Source organism: Alligator sinensis, unplaced genomic scaffold, assembly GCF_000455745.1.
Source record: "Alligator sinensis unplaced genomic scaffold, ASM45574v1 scaffold215_3, whole genome shotgun sequence".
Lineage (NCBI taxonomy): Eukaryota > Metazoa > Chordata > Crocodylia > Alligatoridae > Alligator > Alligator sinensis.
Window position 1 is genome coordinate 1,252,804 of NW_005842175.1, and position 15,920 is coordinate 1,268,723.

The 15,920-nt window shown below is 43.2% G+C and overlaps 1 protein-coding gene across 1 annotated transcript in view; it reads left to right on the forward strand.

Annotated features, from left to right (window-relative positions):
- MYH9 (myosin heavy chain 9) overlaps positions 1-15,920 on the forward strand; it is a 92,618-nt gene that overhangs the window by 50,726 nt on the left and 25,972 nt on the right. The window contains exons 6-16 of the mRNA XM_006025981.2: positions 3,138-3,230; positions 3,936-3,999; positions 4,661-4,759; positions 5,950-6,093; positions 7,346-7,441; positions 8,480-8,598; positions 9,819-9,971; positions 11,019-11,192; positions 11,984-12,157; positions 13,012-13,126; positions 15,617-15,810. Of these exons, the coding sequence (XP_006026043.1) occupies positions 3,138-3,230; positions 3,936-3,999; positions 4,661-4,759; positions 5,950-6,093; positions 7,346-7,441; positions 8,480-8,598; positions 9,819-9,971; positions 11,019-11,192; positions 11,984-12,157; positions 13,012-13,126; positions 15,617-15,810 (1,425 nt within the window). The remainder of the gene's footprint in view (positions 1-3,137; positions 3,231-3,935; positions 4,000-4,660; positions 4,760-5,949; positions 6,094-7,345; positions 7,442-8,479; positions 8,599-9,818; positions 9,972-11,018; positions 11,193-11,983; positions 12,158-13,011; positions 13,127-15,616; positions 15,811-15,920) is intronic.

Consider the following 15,920-nt stretch of genomic DNA (forward strand, 5'->3'; position numbering starts at 1 on the left):
ATTCTAAGGATCTGTTTGGAGAGGTGGGAACCTGACTCTTCTTTATGGAAGGACGTGTAGACCTCCATTTGCTGCTGCTTCTACCCTTCTAGCAGAGCCTGGTAAAACTCTCACATTTGGAATAGCAGTATGAATTCTGTTCCCTCCTCCAATGAGGCATAACCTTTTAGAAGCTGCAAAGATGCTAGCTTCAAAAGCAGACAAGGTTCTTTGGGTAAATTCAATATCTTTTATTAGACCAACTAAAATAGTTGGAAAAATTGTTCTTTGCAAGCTTTTGGGTACAAACACCCTTCTTCAGGCTGAGGAAGTCTGCAGTTGGTCTTTGCTCTTCCTGGGTGGAATAGAATAGAAGCCAGAGGCCAGTATGTGAGTGTGCCAGTCGGTGAAAATGCAGATTGAGGCAGTCAGTGGGCGAGAAACAGAGGGGGAGGGGGAATGTAGACCTGGTGATAAGATATAGCTAGTAAATAGTAGAGAGGTTACCTGTTGTATCAGATGTTAGGCAGGTTATAATGTGCCATAAATCCAATGTCTGTTTAGTCTATGATTTTTTTTATTTTTTATTTTATTTTATTTTATTTTTTGTACCTGGAAGATCACAGAACACCACCTGCAGGCTTTCTCAGCCTGAAAAAAGGTGTTTGTACCTGAAAGCTTGCAAAAAAAAATTTTTTCCAACTAAAATAGTTGGTCTAATAAAAGATACCTGATTTACCCAAAGAACCTTGTCTGCCTATGTCCTTGAATCAACATGGCTACAACCTATACCCCTGAAACGCCAAAAGCACACTGTTTTTCTGTATAACATTTACATTATTGAAATATTCAAGTTACTTAATTCAATATGAGAGAGAAGGAGTTGATGCTTTTTATGGTAGCATTAACCTCTTAATTGGGTGCACTGTTGGAGTAGCATGCTTGGACTTGCTACTGCAGAAGTTTTGCTTTTCTGTCCCACAGCAATATTCTATTAATCTGGATCCTGTGATCTGCTTCTGACTTGTCTGGTTCTGGCCTTTTCCTGTTCCTCCTGCCAGAGCCTGAACTTAATACTGTGACCTGCCTAGAGTCACTTTATAGATTCTGCTGGTGTTGTCTTTCCCTTCTCTACACATTACTCTACTAACACCGATCTGTCACTATTTGTCCTTTCATTCCTGAGTTAAAAACATGACAGGGTTAATTTGTCTGCAAGGCACATGTTGCTATGAGACTCTCAGTTTCTGGTTTCTTTTGTAGCTAAATTTGACCTTGCAAATTTCATTTTTAGCCAAAGTCTGACTGTCATTTTCCTCTAAACAGTTCCTTTTTGATCTCTCCCTCCTTAATCCTGCAGTGAAGTTGTACTGTTGAATGTGTGACACTGCTCATTTCCATACCAACAGATTGCAGTCACAAACAGAGGATTAGGGCTTCATGGGATCAAACGGGGGAGAATGGCGGGTGGAAGGGTGTTTCAGTTCCTGCACATTGATGCAACATTGCTGACCAACTTTTTTAATAGCAAACTTAAGGCTTTCTTCTCAGTACAGCCAGTGTGTGGCCTTGTGATGATTAGCAGCTGTCCCAGCTTGTGTTCACTTCCTATGTTGAAACCCTTTTGTACATGCTTGACAGTGAATACAGACTTCTTTGTGGCTGTTTGTTTTGTGCATACAACTCTACAAGCAAATTGCAATGATTAGCCTTGTGAAAGGAGTCGGAGGAGAACATAATGTGACCCTGCTCAGTAAGAACTAGGAACTCCAGAGTTCCAGGCCTAGGCTAGGGCAGGTCACTTGATATCTCAGCCTTAGCTTCACCATCTTTAAGGAAGCTAACACTGTGCCTATTCCTTACAGAGGTACTGTGAGAATTGGCCAAAGTTGCTTGTGCACCTTGAGAACAAAAGGAGCTAGAGAAATGTTTCTTTCATACTACTGCCTCCACAGGTCTGAATCCTAGAGATCAGCATTCATGGGCAAAATGTTACAGTATTCCTGTGCATCATCCAGCAGTTGCAAAGGCTTACTAACAACTGCTGAAAGGAGAAATGTTAACCTAGTTGTCAGTTTTGGTATCAAGGAATTCTTTTTGCCTATGGCTAATCTTAAAATATATGAAACTCTGGTGTCCTTGCAGAGAGAAGAGAGGGCTGTTTGTTTTTTGTTGGTTTTTTTTTTTTTTTTAAATGAGGAAAAAAAAGCCTACAGTCTATTGAAAAACGTTCGTGTTTCAGCAGTTGACTACTTGGCATGGGTAATGACTCTGACTTGCCTATGGATTCCAGCACTTGAGTGGGGTGTGCTGGCAGAGCAGTTGGGGATCATTAGCAAATACCTTGGATGTATGGTTTGAGCCTTGGTCTGCACTTGTGGTGATGACCACCCCCAGTCAACTCGGTTATGAACGGGTTTTTGGCCTAGGGATTCAAACACAGCTGGATGATGGCTACAGAACCTGGCGTATCATAACCATGCTAGCCCTACATCAGCCTGGTAGGCCTTTTTGTCCTTTTTTACTTAGCACTCTGGTGTCAGGAGGAGTTTTTGTTGAAATAGAGGGTTATGTAGCCTGTGTTGGGATACAATTAGTTCCTTTTTCCACATCCTTGTAAAGGAGGTTTTGCTGGTCTGTGTGGGGAACTGAGAGCCCTGGTGCAAGTGAAGACTTTTAACCCCATGTCCCAACAATTTGATGTATGTTTTGATGCTCTGTTACTGGCAGCGTTCAGGTCTGTCTCCCAACAGAAAGTCTGTGTGTGAGGCCTTTTAATATTTACTCTTCATGCCCAGATAACCGCCCGTTGCTGGGCTCTGGGCCTAAGGTAGGAAAGAACATCCTTTTTTGTTGCCCCTGGAAAGCCAGTGGCGTAGCCCGATAGCCAAAACCTGGAAGTTGTCTCGGAAGAGGGGTGGACTGCATTGCTGTGAACTAGAAAGGAGGGGATATTTCTTGAGGAAACAGGCTCTCCAAAATAAGAACTAGCACACCCCAGATATTTGAGACCATATTCCAAAATCCAATTTAGCTTCTCTATGCAGGTGCCAAGCTGATCTGAGAGGAAGCTTCAACCTCCCTGACTAGTTAAGTCAGAGGGTCCAGGTTAAGGTGTCAGACGGCCCATTTCATCCACTTCTGAATTTTCTCTCTAGGGAGAACTTGAAAGGCAATTGCTTCAGGCTAACCCCATCTTGGAGGCTTTTGGAAACGCCAAGACAGTGAAGAATGACAACTCCTCAAGATTTGTGAGTATGGTCATCCTGCCTGAATGCTGCTGCCTCCAGCTTTCTGGAGGAAGGAGCCATGAGCTTGAGGGGTGTTTTGCTCTGCTTTGGTGCCTGGCATGCAGCCCTGGGATGTCCTGGTCTCTGTTTGGCTTCTCTTGAGTGAAGTTGAGGAGCAGTTTTCACTGGTCAGGGGATTATCCATGAAGTGGTGCTGACAGGTTTGAGCTCCTGGTATGCAAGATGCTGAACTTGTGCCAGAGCTACTCGTGCCATTGTTTCACTCTCTGTTCAGCTTCCTAACTGAGATTAGTGATCCTTAGTATATTTATTCTGGAGTGCAGTGGAAGGCAACGCAGGGAGCAGGGGGAAGTTGCAAACAGTTGAAGGTAAATTCTAGCTGGGCACAGGCAGTTTAGAAGGTTTCTTATCCCATATGGCATGTGAAATTGAGGAGAGGGAAATCTACTTCAGCATTAAACTTTAATGCATTTCCTGGCTCCTAAGCCATTTGAATGCCTTGAAATAGCTCTTTATTGATGTGTTTTTGATCCTGGTGAGTACTTTTTAAGTAGCTGGTGTTTTTGTGTTGGCTGAGGTTGTGGTCTGCTTAAACTTGCTTGACTTGTTGAATTTTTTTTCTCTGCATTGGCAGAGGTCCTAACCTAGGCTTTCTAATGTAGTGGCAAAAAGTAGCACTAATATTTCAATTCATGTCTTCCTCAGGGAAAGTTCATTAGAATCAACTTTGATGTCAATGGCTACATTGTCGGAGCCAATATTGAAACTTGTATCCTTTCCATGGAGCCACTCAACAGAAATAAGATACAGGATGTGGAGGGGAGGGGGGTGATAATGTACCTGTTTGTCTACATACAACCATTTAGTGTCTGCCGGCTCTAGGATGAGGTAAGAGGGATTGAACTTTCCTCAGAATATATCCATCTTGGGCTAGCAAGGTCCTCTTGAGAGCCTAGCGAGATCCTCTTGAGTGTCCATGGACAGCAAGAGAGCTTGCATTGAAGAGTACAGCATTTTAGAACCTGACTGGGGTTGCAGCAAGAGTCCCTCATGGATGAAATGACATCCTGAGTAGCCTCAGGATTTTGTGAGACCTTTCATCTCTAATCAGAAAAGGCAGAGCAGAGTGGCAAGAATTTCTTTGCATTGACAGTTCAGTCGCTCATCATGCTGTGCCCTCTGCTTGGCTAACTTGGAGACTGGGATGGAAGCACAGTTTAAATTGAGTCAGCCAATGGGGTGTTGAGGAACTGTTGGAGGAGCCCAAACCTTTGAAGGGGCAGTGCAGGGCAGTATTAATCAACCTGCCCCTCCTAGGAACTAGGTTGAAAGGTGCTGATGTTAAGTGTAACTTCCCTCCTGCCATGGGTGATGAGAGTATTGTATGAAGTAACTTATCAGTATCTCCTCTGGTCCTTGACTCTATGAAGATCTACTGGAGAAATCGCGTGCAATTCGTCAAGCCAAAGAAGAGCGAACCTTCCACATCTTCTATTACTTACTGTCAGGGGCAGGGGAGCACCTGAAGAGTGAGTACTTTTTGTTGTAACTGTAGGGTTCCTTCCTCTGCAGCTTCCCTATGTTTCCAGACACTTGCAGTCTTTGGCCTAGTATTGTTCACTCTTTCTAAATACATGGATCTTCCTTTCACTCTGCTGATTAGGACCTTCCCCACTCCTGTTTGGTTTCCTCAAAACTTGCTTCTCTAGTTTCTTTCTGTGCTTATCTCATTGCTAGTGATACATCCACACCCTTCCATATCTAAACTACAATTCCATGTATGACCTTGCCTTTTATAGTGTAAGGTCCTCAGGGCAAGAATGGTCTCATTATAAACTTGGCACTTAGCAGAAATTAGAATAACATTTGGCACCTGAGCAACACTAGATGTGCATGTTGTTTGCTAGCATAATGCCTCCATAATTTTAGAGTAACCATTGCTTACTTACAGGAATCTAACCCCACACAGTATGAGGCCTGTAGGTTGGAACTGGGGGAGGGTAGAGGTGACAGGGAGAGAGCCCTTCTCAGGAATGTACTGTCTCTAGGGCTATATATCAACTTCCAACTGATTTGAAACAAATGCAGTATGAGATGCTGGGGGCCCTTCACTTGCAGGGCAGTCCTTGCCTCTAATGGAAGTAGAATACAAGAAACACCAGGGCTTCTTTTGGCAGAGTATGCCAAGACAAATGAAGTGGTCAAAAAGCAGTTTCTAGGTAGAAGAATGATCTAATGTAGAACTACAGAAATCCAATGCCAAGGAAAGTAATCTAAACCCTGGTTCAGTTTTTCTCCTGTCCCCAGCAGAAACAGAGATGAAGGCCACATTTTTAAAGGTAAAGGGGTGCCTGATAAGCCTAGACAATTTTGAAGAATCCACTTAGGTAACTAAATTCCTCTGAGAATCTGGTGCTGATCTCTTGGCTAGAGAGAGGATAGAGTAACAAAGGTTGTCTTGTTCTCCCGCGTCTGACTCTTGAGAGGCCAGAACAACTAATCAATGCTAACATACAATGTTTGGAAGCATTTTTAATGAGGTTGGAACTGGCAAATGTTAACAAATTAAGAGCGTAGATGGCTATAACTGAACTTTAGAGGAGCTCAGGCAAAAAGAATGATTCATTTTGGACTTGGCTTCAACTACTGCAGAGAATGCTAGTTTGTTGTCTATAATGAAGGCTACAATAACTTCTTGTCTCTCCCATTCTCCTCTAAGCTGATCTGCTGTTGGAGCCTTACAACAAGTACCGTTTCCTTTCCAATGGGCATGTTACAATCCCAGGTCAGCAAGATAAAGATATGTTTCAGGAGACCATGGAGGCAATGAAGATCATGGGCATCCCAGATGACGAGCAAATGGGTATGGATCCGTTGAAGGGCCTGGGGAATGCATGGGAAGAGGGGATAAAACTGTTGTAGCTAAAACAAAACAGAAGTGTATCAAATTATAGTATGTTTAGTACATAAAGGTAGGTAAGCCAGTGATGTGTCTGAGCAGAACGCTTGGTGGAGGTGATGATGCCTCTACCTGGAGGCCTAACGAGAGCAGTCTAATTAACAGCCATAGTGACCTGTTGTCAGTGTTTGATGTATATTGTAGAGCATACCTCGTCTGGTGAATAGAAGTTTCAGTAGTTCATCTACAAAGATGGGGTGGAATGTTTTGTCCTCACTGGTCTAGGTGTGAAGTGCATTAAATGTCTCATTAGGCTTACAAGAATAATACATATGGCAGCCGTCTGGACAGTAAGTTTATTTAGTTTGGAGGGAGAGTCTAAACACTAACTATCTTCATTTAGATGAGACAATATAAAAATAAGCTGTCTGTCTGAGTGCCAGGTCTCCCCATTCAGCTGTCAGGCTGTTGGATTTCTTACCATGCCAATGGGAGCATGTGTGTTTCTTTTCTGCCAATCCTGAAGTAGCATCTGTGGAGCTCTTGTTCTTTGTGGACGTATGAGTCTTGCTGCCAGAAAGAATCGTGCTGTAAAATGGCTTGTACTACGCTAGGCAGAAGGGAGGAGAAGAGTCCTCTACATGAGTCCCTTTGAGGGAGTGAAATCACCTGACGATGGCTTACTCTCTTCAGTCCTAATAAAAGTTGCTTCTTGTTGAGTGTTGGTCAGTGCAGTATGAGGTCAACATTTTTCAATATTTGACATTGACAATTTTCCTTCCCTATTCTGGAAGATGCTTGGTATACACTTCCCCAAGAGGCATCTGCATTTGTGAAACATGGCGATAGAGGTATTTCATTGTGTCATCAGCCATAATTGTAGTACAGGTACCCTGATGCCCATGCTTTCCTGCCACACTTTGTGTTCTGAGGCATGGACGTTTTCACTATGCCTACAAGGAGGTAAAAGTGATCTAGATGAAAAGAATAGATCACCCCACCCATAACTGGTTCACGCTCCTGATTGTTGGAGTTGGTTTGCTCTTTGCCTCTTGCCTTTTCATGTATTACTGTTAAACAGTGAAAGATGATCCTCCAATCTGATGCTAAGAGGAATGAAATGTCAGCTTGTGCTATTTACTTGCCTGATACTTACCTAATGTAGTCTCACTTCCTTCTGAATGAGACCTGTCTCTTTTCCTTTTTACTCTGAAAGGTTTGCTAAAGGTTATCTCAGGTGTTCTTCAGCTTGGCAACATAGCCTTCAAGAAAGAGCGCAACACAGACCAAGCTTCTATGCCAGACAATACAGGTAACAACCCACAAAAATGAGAGATACTTCTCTTTGCAAAGACTTGTCTATCGCAGTCAAGGACAGACCCGAAAGCTTATATTTTTTTTAGCAAAATATATATATTTATGCATCACTTTATCTTCTGTAGGATTGCAGTCAGCTTTGGGTAGGAATGCAGCAGTGTTTTTGTGCAGGTGCTGGGCAGGAAACACACACGGCAACCAGTTGAAACTGAGTTATGCTAGTGTCATGGGAGTTGAGCCTTAATAGTTGTGCTCACATTTTTACACAACTCAAAACAATCCTCTGACTTGCTCCATGATTTAAGGAAATATCCTTCTTGTTTACAGTTCTGCCCACTGTAGACTAGGTGGCATTTCTCTGGTGAGTGTATGGAATACCTACTTCTTAGCTGCAGTTTCTCCTTGTGTAGTTGTAAATAATACCCTATCTCACTTGGAAGGAGCCTGCCCAGGAGACATCTCTCCAATACCCCATTAGATGTACTGCCGAAGCATTTATAATAGACCAATAAATAGGAAGCTGCTAAAGTCCTTTAGAAAGTGGGATTGTGGTTGTGTTTTGAGTCGTATCATAGTTTAAGTAATCTGCTTCAAATAATTTCCCTCCAGAGAGGAGAGGGGAACTGTTCTAATTTCAGATTAAAATCCCATCCACTGATAATTGCCTGAAGAGACCCTGTAGCAGGTGCAGATAGAATCATTAACTTGAAGTCCTTTCTAGTGTTTCAGCTACTTGGAGGCATCCTCAAATCAGGGGCAGGCTGTTGACTTGCCTGTGCTCTCATGCTACTAACATAGTGATTCACTAATATCCTGTGAAATTTACTCCTGTGGCTTAACACACTCCACTGGGTTTTTTGATCTCTTCTCTTGATTGTCTCATTAACCTGCTGTTCCGTTGAGAGCTGTTTGATGCCAGTACTTGACCCCCTGGGGAATAGATTGTCGGGAATATCTTTCTCCTCCATTGGCTTACTGTGAAACAAAAGGAGAGTTAGCCTTAAACTTGTCTTTGCTTTCTCTTCCCCTCAAGCTGCTCAGAAGGTGTCCCACCTTTTGGGTATCAATGTGACAGACTTCACTAGAGGAATTCTCACTCCTCGCATCAAAGTGGGACGAGATTATGTCCAGAAAGCTCAGACCAAAGAACAGGTATGTGCTCTGCAAGAGTAAGTGACCACTGGGACTGTTAGCACCACAGCATTGAGATTAAGGGTACAGATGTCTTTGGTGTACACCTTGATTAGCCATCTTAACTGCCACAGGGGATCACAACTGGGCATAAACAAAGTAATATTGAAACTGCTTTAGTGTTTGCCCTCCTTTCCTTGTATAGAAGCTGATAGTGCAGGGTAGGGATGGCTTCTGTCTCCCATGCAAAGTGACTGGGCTTCCTGTGCTAAGGAAGCGTGGATGCGACTCAGGGCTGGCAGTCTCTCTAGGGCAGAGCTTTCCAAACTGTGTGCCGCGACACATTAGTGTGTCGGCGGCAGTGTGTAGGCGTGTCGCGCGAAATGCAGAAAATTTTGCGGAAGGGCACCGCGGAGCTCCCTTACTCGCGTCTGCTTCCCTTGGCACCTCCCCCAGAACTGAATTACTGTGTCGCGAAATGATGCATGTCTAAAAAGTGTGTCACCAACATGAAAAGTTTGGAAAGCTCTGCTCTAGGGCGTGAATTCACCAAGTGCCTTATGCCAAATTGGCATCTGCCTGCTGTCTAATGCAGGCAGTAGTCTTCTTGAGCAGGTCAGGTTCAAGGATAGTGGAACTTGCTGCTTATCCTTAAGATTAGGCAAATGTCACAGAATGTTCATCCTTTTAAGGTGTAAAATGGAGTGTGCAATGTGTGGCCTGGACCCAGCACCACAAGTGCTGCACAGGACACCCCCTGTGCAGCACTCGTGGTGCTGGGTTCATGTGTCAAATGATACTTCTGGTTCTAGTCCATCTCACAGACTGGTCAGTGACATTCATCCAGCCTATGGAACAGAATGAATTTGAGGCTCCTGGATTACTCTAAATGTTCTTATTTTGCAACCTGAGAGGCTGCCATCCTTAAAATCTCTGCTCTTTGAGAGGACTAGACAGAATTTACTTTTCTGAAAGCACCTGGTGTACCATCCTACCAGAAGCTGGATGCTGGAACTTGAACTTGATGCACTCTGCAATACGGCGAATCCTCCATTCCTTCCTACTGAGATGAGACACTTAGTCATTTTTTTTTCAGCTGGAATAGTCTCTCAAATGAGACGAGTTTTACTGAGTTGGGAGTGATAAAAGATTACAACCCGAGTCTCCATTGTTAACAAATCCTTGTGCAATTTAGTTTGGGCTTGTAATGTGACTCTAGCTTTTGTTTCCTTCCTATTCAGGCTGACTTTGCCATTGAGGCTCTGGCCAAAGCCACTTATGAGCGCATGTTCCGTTGGCTGGTGATGCGCATCAACAAAGCGCTGGATAAGACAAAGAGGCAGGGGGCATCCTTCATAGGAATCCTTGACATTGCTGGCTTTGAGATTTTTGAAGTAAGCAAGCATTCTGTTTTTGCAGCTAATGCAACAGATTTTCTGTTCCCTGGACTTAAAGGGAGTTCCACTGATGAGCAGTGTCTGATTTATAGCCTTATGAAATGCCACCTAGTAACTATTCTTCAGTGTTTCACGTTTTGCTGCAAGTATTTAATCTGCATACCTAGTGTATCTGAGGCACTGCTTCCTTCTAGAGTATGTATCATGAATATTGTAGCCATATGTATAGTTCTGTGTAATCTTGATTCACCTTTGATAGATTATAGTCCAAATTATCTCTTAACCTTCAGTGTGTAAATTAATGATGTTTAGAGTCTTTTTTGTGACATGAAGTTTAAGAGGGTTGCTGTTTTGTATTTGCTTAAAAATATTCCAGGACATGTTAGAGAATGATCCCTTGACAATTATTGTTCTTCTGCTGCCTGCTGAAAGTTAGTTTTCTGCAAAGGACAGTGCACGGGTCAGAATAAGCCTGGATGTGCTCCAACTGACACACTTGTGCCTATCCTGCCAACATGTGCTTCTTTCCAGGACCTGTAGAAATCCATAAGGAAATAAGACTGTGTTTGCCATTGCTCCTTTAGCACAGATTTGTTAGTGTGGGGGGAGCTCCTCCCTCCCCACATTTCAGGCCCCTATTAGTGCTCAGTTCTAGGAAGGTTGTTCATCAGCTCTGAGGCAAAAGGAGACTTTCCTGGTCCCTGTTCTGAGAAACTGCAGCAACTCCTCCTACTGTTACTGGTAAATGCCTTGCAAAGAGTTTGGAGAACTGTGTGCATATGAACTCCCCTAGAGGAATGCAAAAGTGGTGCAGTTGTGACATGGAACTGCAGTTATTAGTAGTCTTTTGCTGGTAAAAATACTGCCAAACACCTGGAGTACACTGGCCATTTGGCTAATATCCCTCAGATGTAGATGTGATCATAGATGTTGATTTTTTTTTTTTTTTTTTTTTTTTTATTTTTTTATCACTGTTCCAGTTCTCAAGCAGAGCTGGCCATTGAGGTTGAGTATCCCTTTAACTTCTTTTCTTTACTTGACCAGCTGAACTCATTTGAGCAGCTGTGTATCAACTACACAAACGAAAAGTTGCAGCAGCTCTTTAACCACACCATGTTCATTCTGGAGCAAGAGGAGTACCAGCGAGAGGGCATAGAATGGAACTTCATTGACTTTGGCCTGGATCTGCAGCCTTGTATTGACCTCATAGAGAAACCGGTAAGGAGCTCATTCACATCAGAGCAGTGAGAAGACTGCCACACTTGCTTCATAGTCTTAAGGTTTGTTATGCTTACGGCCCCCTGAGGCAGCCTGGGAGCTGGCTTTTCCCAGCCCTTGTAACCCTCCACCTGAGCAGTTGAATTTGTCCATTTTCCCTCTTGTCTTCAAAAAATACACTGATTGGCTATACCAGTGTCAAATTTTCTAAATCAGTATCATATGAATGTCACCTGTTCAGCCATTTATCTTTTTAACCAAGTTGACTTGATTTGCATAGTGTCTGATACAGATCCAAACCCTGCTATGATTTGGCAGGCTGCTAAATCATCTGAAACTGTAATAGGAAACGGTATCCTTCCATCATAATGTCTTGTCTACTAAACACACCAGTATATGAGTAAAATTCCCTCGTTGCTCAAAGCGTATAGATTGATTTGTGAAAACTTCCTGCTGTGATGCCCTGTATTCTCATTCCTTGTGTCTCTGCTTAGAAAGAGTAGCACAGTGTGTAGTGCTAATGCTCTTTCTTCCATTTAAAACAAACAAAACAAAAATTTCTACCTAAAGTAATTGTCTTTATGAGATCTTCTGTACATCTAGAAACCAGCTGTGGAACTAGAGGAGTTATTTTGCAATTTATAATAACACAGAAGCAGCTAGTCTGTTTTAATACAACTCCTGCTGTTTTTAAACTTGGTTGGGTATCTTTCATTTCAAAGTGCTGTCAGTATTGAGAACAATACTGCTGTGCCCTTACTGAGATGTTCTGGTATCTCTCCCTCATCTAGGCTGGTCCCCCTGGCATATTGGCACTGTTGGATGAAGAGTGTTGGTTCCCAAAAGCGACAGACAAAAGCTTTGTGGAAAAGGTGATGCAGGAGCAGGGCAGCCACCCTAAGTTCCAGAAGCCGAAACAGCTGAAAGACAAAGCTGACTTCTGCATCATTCATTATGCTGGCAAGGTAAAGAATGTCTGTTGCATTGTGTGAAACTAGGTGTTGCAGCATTCTCTATAGACCTGTCAAGAGTTACTAGTTTTTGGACTGTCAGTGCTTCTCATATCAATGGAAAAAATGTTTTGGTTTTCTGGGGACCCTCTCAAATGCCCTGCTGTCAAGGTGCAGGAGAACTTACCTGCAATACACCAGCTAAAAGCATTGGTAGTGACAAACTTCAGTCTATGAGGCCAACAAATGTTGGTGGTGACTTGGCAAGTTCAGAGCAATACCATCGCACAAAAAAAAAAAAAAAGACATAACTTTCCCACCTCTGATTAAATGTGTTCCTCAAATGGCATTTCCAGCATGGTGTATACCTACTTTATAGACCCATTCACACTTTTCACAGAGTAAACCATTAGCTGTTGCTCTGGATTTGGATTTTGCTAATGCTCAACTGGATTCTTGCTAAATGTTTTGTGGAGTGTCAGGGGAAGAATCAAATCTGAAAACAGTAGGTAACCTTGTTGCTTCTATTCTGATCTTAGGCCACTTATGTACAAATGGGTTAACATGGGGCAAATCAATTCACAAAAACTGAAACACATGGCAGCTTCTTTAAACCAATTTAGCCTCACCCCAAATGAGCAGATTTACCTCTAAATTTTACTAGGGCTAAATTTGTCATACTTTAGGGTAAACATTCTGTTTGCTAGCACATAGTTGCTCTTGCAGTGTGCTCCAGGTGTATACCTTAAGCTTTGCCTCTCCATTTGTGGACCCAGGTAGTTAGCAAAACTTTTTAGCCTTCTCAGAATCCCTTGCAGCCCCACACTCAAGGAAGACCATTTTAATCACTCGAACAATTTTCTCCCCAGGTGGATTACAAAGCAGATGAGTGGCTGATGAAAAACATGGATCCTCTGAATGATAATATTGCTACTCTTCTCCACCAGTCCTCGGATAAGTTTGTGTCCGAGCTATGGAAAGATGGTATGTGTTAGAAATTCTCTCTCTTCCTACTGGCAGCTTCTATTAAAGAAATTGCATCTAAGAACTAGTATCTGATGGTCAGAATTCTGTAAGATGTGCTGCTTTCCTCCTTAAAAATGAGCTACTGAGACCAGTGCAGTCTGGAACTTGCTGCACACTTGCTTTGCTTATTCTGCAGTACTATACACAAAAGAAATATCCTCTCTGGCTGGAATGAGGGGCTCACATGCCCCTCTTTAGCCTGTGATTAGCCTGTCACGTGCATCACAGATATTTTCCAACTCAAGAATCCTAGGTTAAAATGTGAATCAGTCAGCAGCCTGTAGCTGCAACATACACACATGAAATCTCAGACGGTTGACTTAGTCATAGATGCTGCTACTCATGTTCTTGCTGCGGTGTCATTAGGTATTTGACTCTTTCCTCTCTTGAGTTTCTGTTGCCTTGAGTCTTACTGTTGCTATCACTCTCTTGTCTTGGGTTTTCTTTGACGTCTCTGTCTGTTGCAGAGATGCAGAACGTTCAGAGAGCCTATTTCTATCAACACTTTCCTATTCTTCATCTAGAACCAGGTGACTGAGAAACCCGGCTGTTGTGTCAAGTGTGTAACGCAACCTAGAGCCATGCAAGAAATGCTTCCGTTAACTCTTCTCTGTCCCTTTGCCATTCCCGCTTGTCTGTCTTTTTGTTCATTTCCTTTGCTTTATGCTACTGGCCCCTCGTGAAGTTTAAAAACAAAAGCAAAAATTGCACCTTGCCGGAAGGTATGTAGACTCATGGGCATAGTCGCATGCTGACTGTGCAGTCCAGGGTCTTGTGTAGGGCTAGCTAAAAGCAAGCACTTTTGTCATCTGTTTGGATGCAGATCCAGTGATACTGGATTTCAGTGCAGGATTTGGAGGGGGAGGGTTTTGAGATGGCATCTCTAAACACTATACTCCAATTAAATACTGCTCCAGTGGCTCAATTTGCCTTCAACTGCTGACCATTTGAGAGATGGATGAATACTCTGACAGTGTGTTTTGTTCTGTATGGAATATGGCCATCAATCTGCCTAGTGGCCCTAGTTCTTTGGGAGGCTGGCAGAATCCATTCAGACTCCAAATGGCAAGCAGACTGCAGTTGATCAGTCCCTATGCTTTGTTCCTGTCTGAAACTTCTGCTGCAATCCGTTGTCCTTTTTACTGTCTTGACATAGACTGGGATCAAGGTGGTTAAGAGGATTGTTCTGTTCAGAGGCCAGGGTGCTTTTTTGTGGAACTCCACAGTGACACCTTTTTTCCTCCCTTACCAGCCAACCTGGACCCTACTCTAGCTACTACTGTAGAGGTAGCAGATAGCTGTGTTCGTTAGTTGTGTGCCAGATAATCCTCCCCAACATGTTCCCTTTCCTTTATGGACAGTCAACTCACAAACAGCTTTTTACCCAGCAGTGCTCAGGTTAAATATTCCCTCTTGGGATACGTTTTACCATTGTGGTGAGGAATCACCTCCAGTTTTCATACAAAACAATAGGCAAGGTGAAGGAGCTACAGCTGATGTAATTGTTATGAGCCAAAGGAGATAAGGATGTAGCATTCTCTCGCTCTAGTTTTGGAGCCTGGTGAGAACTGAGTAGAGTCATTGGGAAAGGAAATTCTATAGCTTCCCCTTGTCATTGTCCCCAAACTCTGGCCTGGTTCTAGTGAAATTGTAATGAAAAAATGGAAGCGATTTACTTATGTAATTAGGTGATGGCTCCATCAGTTCTGAGGCTGATCCTTGCAGTACACTAGGAGGCCAACAAGATGGGGATCTTTAGGAGTCTTACTTTTTTGAGGAAGTGCAAGTCTGTCTAGTCTCTGACTTGAAGTGCACTTGTACTCTAAAGAGTGACTCAAACAATGGCATTGTGGAGATCGGCATTTTATGATCCCAAACCATGGTGGTTCAGCTTGCAATTAAATATGGCTTTTTCTAGCTGCCAGCCCTACAGATTCAACCTGGGATGTGTGAGTGAAGCTGAATTCTTTCCTTGTACATAACTGACTGAATTTTTGGCTCCATTTGGATCAGTGGGAGGGTGGGGGGTATTGATTGCCTTTAAGATGGGAAGATCCTAAGTCACGTCTGTCAGACTAGCAATTAGAAATGCCATCTCTTACCTCTAAATTGGGTAAGTGTGGTATCTAATTTGCAAGGTCCGCCATGCCATTTCTGCTTTGCCATTCAGAGTACAGCTGTTCTTCAGCCTGCCAGTGGGGGATTTGTTGGGAGTGTGAGAGGATCTAACACTTGGACACCCTGTCATGAGCTGTTGCTTTCTTTCCTTATTGCCCCCATGCCTGCACAGATATTGTACAGGACCTGGACACTTGTGTAGAGACAAGACAAAAAGGATCCTGCAGCATCTTTCACTTATCCTGTTCTGCCCAGTTGTTCTTTGTGCATTTTCCCCACCTTATCAGGCTGTCGCAGAAATGTAACATGCTTTCCTTGTGTTATCTTTAGTTGATCGTATAGTTGGGCTGGATCAGGTGGCCGGCATGTCAGAATCAGCATTGCCAGGGGCCTTTAAAACCAGGAAGGGTATGTTCCGAACAGTGGGACAGCTCTACAAAGAACAGTTGGCCAAATTGATGGCTACCCTGCGGAACACCAACCCCAACTTTGTCCGTTGTATCATCCCCAACCACGAGAAGAAGGTAAAGGCCAATACAGTAGACTGCTACCAGAACATCTTGGGAATGAGGGGTGGACTCATACAGGCTTGTAGGAGCTATATCCTCTCTCATCTCTTACTAGCCTTGTAGGG